This window comes from Etheostoma spectabile, chromosome 24, assembly GCF_008692095.1.
Source record: "Etheostoma spectabile isolate EspeVRDwgs_2016 chromosome 24, UIUC_Espe_1.0, whole genome shotgun sequence".
Taxonomy (NCBI): domain Eukaryota; kingdom Metazoa; phylum Chordata; class Actinopteri; order Perciformes; family Percidae; genus Etheostoma; species Etheostoma spectabile.
The window spans coordinates 9,784,015-9,791,195 of NC_045756.1; the positions used below are offsets into that span (position 1 = coordinate 9,784,015).

The 7,181-nt window shown below is 43.6% G+C and overlaps 1 protein-coding gene across 1 annotated transcript in view; it reads right to left on the minus strand.

Moving 5' to 3' along the window:
- Positions 1 to 7,181, minus strand: part of cd99 (CD99 molecule) — a 15,825-nt gene that overhangs the window by 8,067 nt on the left and 577 nt on the right. The window contains exons 2-10 of the mRNA XM_032506592.1: positions 4,243 to 4,275; positions 4,073 to 4,138; positions 3,521 to 3,553; positions 3,260 to 3,310; positions 3,118 to 3,156; positions 2,964 to 3,014; positions 2,773 to 2,853; positions 2,612 to 2,644; positions 1,952 to 1,975 (exon numbers count right to left, since the gene is read on the minus strand). Of these exons, the coding sequence (XP_032362483.1) occupies positions 1,952 to 1,975; positions 2,612 to 2,644; positions 2,773 to 2,853; positions 2,964 to 3,014; positions 3,118 to 3,156; positions 3,260 to 3,310; positions 3,521 to 3,553; positions 4,073 to 4,138; positions 4,243 to 4,275 (411 nt within the window). The remainder of the gene's footprint in view (positions 1 to 1,951; positions 1,976 to 2,611; positions 2,645 to 2,772; positions 2,854 to 2,963; positions 3,015 to 3,117; positions 3,157 to 3,259; positions 3,311 to 3,520; positions 3,554 to 4,072; positions 4,139 to 4,242; positions 4,276 to 7,181) is intronic.

The window sequence follows — 7,181 nt, forward strand, 5'->3', positions numbered from 1 at the left end:
CCCAAAAAAAAAAAGTGTTCCAAGGGGAGCACACAGAGTCAAACATTTTAAAACTTTCAAAATAAAATAACTTTTTGAAACCGCAAGAAATAGAAAAAAGTATTCCCGTAACCAGAAACTGAGGTTCCTCTCTGATTCCTTTTCAAACACACAAAGTATTTTTGCCCTAAAACCACCTCCGACACTGAGCCAAACGTGAGAGGTAAGAGCCAATCAGCAGTCAGAAACGGTTCACGGTAGAGCCCGCAGCAGATCCGCGGCCCTCTCTAGCAGCGGGTTTAACATTTGCTTTAGGTTGGACAGCCACACATAGAATTCCTCGGGTATGTTAGCGTTTAGCATCTTCAGGATTTGGCCCCACAGAAGGTCTGGATCTGCAACGACACACAATCGTAGCAGCGATTTAGCCCAAAGGAAGCCAGGCCGGGGGTACCAACATGAAGAATATCAAACTAAGTTAGGCAGCGTACCACCAAGGAGTTCCTGATGGAATCCCATCCACAACGGTTCTGTTAGCCTATTGTGAAATCTCTAAACTGGCGTAGGTATATCTGAAGCAGACTCTGCTGCTGCCACAGACCGCTGTGCATTTACACACAAATAAAAAACTTCTCCTTCGAAAAAAATCTATTAACTAAAAGTGTCAAAAGCGGAAACGGAGCAAAAACACAAACAAAACGTAAAAAAGCAATGTTTTTTTAAAAAACGGTAAAAAACAAAGTGTACACCGTCTGTCTCTGCCTCCAATGTCTACACCGTCTGTCTCCACCCCCAATGTCTACACCGTCTGTCTCCGCCCCAATGTCTACAACATCTGTCTCCACCCCCAATGTCTACACCGTCTGGCTCCGCCCCCAATGTCTACACCGTCTGGCTCCGCCCCCAATGTCTACACCGTCTGTCTCCACCCCCAATGTCTACACCGTCTGGCTCCGCCCCCAATGTCTACACTGTCTGTCTCCGCCTCCAATGTCTACAGCGACTGTCTCCGCCTCCAATGTCTACACTGCCTTTCTCCGCCGCCAATGTTTACACCGTCTAGCTCCACCCCCAATGTCTACACCGTCTGTCTCCGCCCCCAATGTCTACACCGTCTGTCTCCACCCCCAATGTCTACACTGTCTGTCTCCGCCGCAAATGTTAACACCGTCTGGCTCCACCCCCACTGTCTACACCGTCTGTCTCCACCTCCAATGTCTACATCGACTGTCTCTGCCTCCAATGTCTACACCGTCTGTCTCCGCCCCCAATGTCCATACAGTCTGGCTCCGCCCCCAATGTTTACATTCTGAATAAGGGGTTTGTATGATAAACGTGGAAATTAAAGCGGCGTTGGGTCTTAACGGTTACGTTCAGCATACAAACCGATTAGCTAGGATCAGAAAGAGTTAGTAGTTTGGGAGTACCGCAGGGTTAGGAACCAAACTAACAAGGAACCAACGAGAGAGGGAAGCACTCCCTCCAGGAATTAGCCAGGTCTCAATTGCAACAATTCACGTAATTTCAACCAATCTCTGAATTCCTGGCAACTGTGTCCAATCACTGGAGCTTCGTTAAGGATTAACATCAGAAAACTCTTTACTTCTCCATCCATGGCAACAAGTCAGACATTAAAAGATCTGTTTCAGGATTTTATTCATCCATAACAGATCACTCAAACTGGAGAATGTGTCATTGTAACCCAGAACCAAGCCAAGTAATCCCCAAAGAAAAGACCAGTCTGCAGCAAGTGAAACCAAACGCACCGCGAGGCTTTCAAAGCCCCGACCAACCAACCCAGCCGGAAACATTAACGATGGAAACAGAAGCTGTGAGCACGCTTCCTCTGGGACGGGAAACAGGAAATCATCAAAATCAAGACAAAGGCATATCAACGCAGCAGGAAGTCATAATGGTGTCCACACTGACACAAAGACAGGAAGTAGAGGGATAGAATCGGAGATGGATTTACCTTGAGGCTGGTCGCCAGCACCGCCTGTCAGGAAAGACAACATAAGGGTCAGACAATTCTTTATTATCAAAGAAAATACAAGATTACTACAGAACACACTCCATTTCTTCACTCCTAACGGGCTTTAAATGGACAGGTGAGATGTTATAGACGCCTAAAAACATTTAGATGGACGCTAGCTTAAGAAGATCTCCTCTGCTTTGCCTCAAAGACAGGACAAAACGTTGCAGAAACGGGGGGAAATGTCTGAAAGACCATCAGAAGCCTCAAAAAAAGATTCAAAAAGTTCTTAGAAAGTGACGCGTGAAAAAAGCATTAACAGTGAAAAAATGTGTCAAGAAAGCGTTGGAAAAAAAGATTAAAAAGTCAAAACAAAAGCTTTAGAAACATTGAAGAAAGCAACAAAACCGTCCACAACTGTGAAAAAGGGTCAGAAAACTTAGCTGTAAGCAACATAAACATCAGATAAAGCTAGAATTTTTTTTAAAAAGCAGCAAAGTGGGGGGGGGGGGTTGTCCCACTACCCCTCCTATGTAGTGTATTCCTGCTGACTCTGTCTGGACCGCTGAGATGTAAATCCTTTTATCTGGTTATTAATGTTAGTCCGCTCTATCTTTTTAAGATGGGGTGGAAGAAACAACCACAGGAATAAGAGCGTACCCTGAGAGTCGTAGCCCGGGTCCACCGCTCGCCCTGGATTCAGGAGGAAGAGGAAAGTTAGAAGCTGTTAACTGCTTCTGTAAAGCATTTCTCATTCAATATCTCTTAACTTAGATAAAACGGTGGGATTGGAAACAGAGCTAAGGTAGTTGTTGCTGTACCTCCTCCGGAGCGTCCTCCATCAGGTTTGTAGTCTCCGCCGCTGACATCCAACAAATCAGAGTCTCCAAACGATCCTCCACCTTCAGGAAAGCAACAACGCATAAAACCAAACGTTCAAAAGCAACTAAATCGTTACAGTAACTGACATGGAGAAAGAAAGCTACAAAAACATGTGACCTGACACACTGACCTCGGGGCTTTGGGGGGTCCACCACAGGTTTGTCCGGTTTGGGGTTGGGGTCTGAGGGAACAGAAACCAGTGTCCCATAGTGTGAGTAACATGTTATCTGCTTGGTCACGTATTGTAAAGTAATTAATTACAGTCCAGAGTTGGACGTGTTTACCTGGACCCAGGGCGTCCTCCAGATCTAGCCCAAAACCCCCTGTACAACACAAAAACTCTTCTTTAGACACTGATGAAATGATTTAATATATACAATTTGTTTATGTATCCCGATATCAAAGTGATTGGACCGGTACACCTACCAGAATCTCCAGAACTCGGTTTCTTGGGTTTTTTAGTCGGAACTGGCTCATCTGCAGAATAACATCAATATATTTATGTAGTTAGAAACAAGCAGCAACACGTATTGATAACAACCAACATTTTTTTAATGTGAAGAAAGCCTCGGGGAATGTGTACAAAACCTCTACTATTCAGTTTGAGTCATATGTAAAAACAGGTAACTTGTTTAGTTTCAAGAACATGTGAGCTCAAGAGAACAAAATCTTATTTTGAAATGTTACCTGGACCAAACGCATCAGAGAGGTCCAGCCCCCCTGGAGAGGAAAGAGAAAGAAGAGATTTAAACATCCGATGCTAACTGCTCCATTAAAAGAAATGCTTTAAAAACCAGGGGTGATCCAGGGTGAAAATTATTATTATTACAAAATCAAATCAAAAAGCAACAAATCACTGAGAAAGCGTCAATAACCTCCAGTATGTTCATGGTTGGTTTCAGTCTTCATAGCTGAATATGGGGGGGGGGGGGGGGGGGGAGGAGCATGTTTACAGGGTTGGGATAGTTTTACATTTTTATCAAGTTTAAAACAGAAGGGAAGATCATTACTAGAACTAACTAGACTATGCTCACTCATATTTATGTACGGAAGGAATTTAATAAAAAGACAAAACGTGGACGCTCGACCCACCGATCCCAACAATCTCAGGGGCTGGTTCTTACTTCATAATGTTACCCCCCAAAACTGATGGCCCGCATTTTGGGGGGGGTCAGTTAGAAGCCCTGCTACCTGCCTGATACCAGCTGTTTGTTGTGTGACAGGTGCGGGGACACCCACCGTTGGTTTTGGGTTGTTCAGGAGCCTTGGGCTGCTCTTTGGGCTTTGCAGGTGTTGGCTTCGGCGCTAAGGGACGGGATAACGGAGCAGGGTTACAATCTGACACTGGGAATATGGGAAAAATGAACAGCCATAAAAACATGAACATGACGCTTCAGAGAGGTACTCACCCAGATCATCCAGAGCGTCGGACAGGTCGAATCCTGCAAGACAAGACAACAACTGCGTTATTGTAGTATTCCTGACATTTCTTTCAGATTTTGTCACTTTTTTACTATTTTGTTTTACTTTAGTTGTTGTTTAAGTTGCCGCATTTTAAACTTTTTTCCACAATCACTTGCACCAAGATATTTGCCATTTGTTTTCCTGTCAGAAACTGTCTGGTGGTCCTGTTTCTATAGGTCCTATAACATAGGTAGAAACTGTCTGGTGGTCCTGTTTCTAGAAGTCCTATAACATAGGTAGAAACTGACTGGTGGTCCTGTTTCTAGAAGTCCTATAACATAGGTAGAAGCTGTCTGGTGGTCCTGTTTCTATAAGTCCTAACATGGTAGAAGCTGTCTGGTGGTCCTGTTTCTAGAGTCCTATAACATAGGTAGAACTGTCTGGTGGTCCTGTTTCTAGAAGTCCTATACCATAGGTAGAAACTGTCTGGTGGTCCTGTTTCTAGAAGTCCTATAACATAGATAAAAACTGTCTGGTGGTCCTGTTTCTAGAACCCTATAACATAGGTAGAACTGTCTGGTGTTCCTGTTTCTTGAGTCCTAGAACATAGGTAGAAGCTGTCTGGTGGTCCTGTTTCTAGAATCCTAGAACATAGGTAGAAGCGTCTGGTGGCCTGTTCTATAGTCCTATAACATAGGTAGAAACGTGTCTGGTGGTCCTGTTTCTATAAGTCCTAAACATAGGTAGAAGCTGTCTGGTGTCCTTTTCTATAGGTCCTATAAACATAGTATAACTGTCAGGTGGTCCTGTTTCTATAAGCCCTATAACATAGGTAGAAACTGTCTGGTGGTCCTGTTTCTATAAGTCCTATAACATAGGTAGAAGCGCTGGTGGTCCGTTTTCTATAGGTCCTATAACATAGGTAGAAACTGTCTGGTCCTGTTTCTATAAGCCTATAACATAGGTAGAACTGTCTGGTGGCTGTTTCTAGAAGTCCTAAACATAGGTAGAAACTGTCAGGTGTTCCTGTCTATAATTCCTATAACATAGGTAGAACTGTTTGGTGGTCCTGTTTCTATAAGTCCTATAACATTGGTAGAAACTGTCTGGTGGTCCTGTTTCTATAAGCCTATAACTAGGTAAAACTGTCTGGTGGTCCTGTTTCTAGAACCTATAACATAGGTAGAACCTGTCTGGTGTTCCTGTTTCTATAGTCCTATACATAGGTAGAAACTGTCTGGTGGGTCCTGTTCTAGAATTCCTAATACATAGGTTAGAAACTGTCTGGTTCCTGTTTCTAAAGTCCTATAACATAGGTAGAAACGGTCTGGTGTTCTTTTTCTAGAAGTCCTATAAAAGTAGAAACTGTCTGTGTGTCCTGTTCTAGAAGTCCTATAACATAGGTAGAACTGTCTGGTGTCCTGTTTCTAGAAGTCCTAAACAGAGGTAGAAACGGTCTGGTGTTTCCTGTTTCTAGAAGTCCTATAACAGAGGTAAAACTGTCTGGTGGTCCTGTTTCTAGAAGTCCTATACACGAGGTGAAACTGTCCGTGTCCTGATTTGCCGGTCATTCAGGGCTGAAGACTCTGAAGCTCCGCGTCCTGAGTCCCAGTGAACATAAGCTCCGGGGGATTCCCTTTACGTGTGTGTGTGTGTGTTTTTTGTGTTGCAGTGAATCATGCAGTGTATTTACTGGTTGGTATGGCAACACCGCTGCTGACTGACACAATGTGTGGCTCTGGGTCACCCCCGTATGCAGGCATCAGACTACAAAATGAGCTGCACAAAAAACGGAACCAGATAAAACCAAAGTCTTGTTCACGCAAGTTTTTAACTGCTTTTACGGGAAAGACTCCGCAGGAATAACTCAAATGTATTAATAAGCATACATGTGTTTCAGGAGTTTTACAAACATTAAGTTAAAAAGGCAGAATCCGAATCAGAGTCCTGAGTCCTGATAGGCGCTGCTCTACAGTCGAGCATGCCCGCCCATTGCGTGCCTGTGGTTTTCTCTGCCAGTGCTCAGCCTCGTTTCCACAGGAAACACACACTTCCTACTATGTCTCTAAAAACAAAGGTCTCTGCAAATTATAGAGTGTGATCAAGACCTCCTCTGTCTGTACAGTGTTCTGAGGTAACAGCGGTTATGATTTGACACGGGTAATAAAATTGAATTGAAAATAATAGTAAGCCTCGGCTTTAATGTGCGTGTGAATGTTGGATGCTGAAAAGCTGACACTACTCGGTATGTCAGGCCGTTCTCATCAACCATATCGTGAAAAACAAAGCTTGTAGTTTCTATGTAAATCAATGAAAACACAAGACTCTCACCCCGGAGACAGGTGTTCATGTCCTGGGAGTAGCATTAAAGGGGACGTCCAAAAAGTAACACACGTTGTGATAGGCAATAAAAGTGACATATGTCAAGAAAGGCGATTCAAACTATGCAAAAAGTGACAGTAAACTGAATAACTTTCAGTCGTGGGGAGGACATTTGAGGACGTCCTCTTGGGATTTTGGGAGACCGTGACTAAGTTTACATGCACAGAAATAGATCCCACATGTCTTAATACTGATGCTATGGATGAAAAAGGTTTTATTGGGAATATCCAACCAGAATATGCTGATTACATGTTTCACCTTGGGAGCATTGTCATATCCGGGAGGGATAAGAGTGGAGTATTGGTGTACATGCACATTCTCCACCATTTCAGAGACCAATTACTAATCTACTAAAGCATACTACTTCAACCAAAATGTAACGTTTGGAATCGGAAACATCAGACGCTAAAGGATGACCACAAACCTAAAGAAAAGAACCAAACTCCTTTTAGGGATAGTAAACCAATTTTCTCAACTCGTTTTCCGTTTTAAAGCTGCTGCTCCAGTCCACCTAGAAAGCCCAGCGGGGGAAAACTTCATGTACTTGTACTTTTGAGTATTT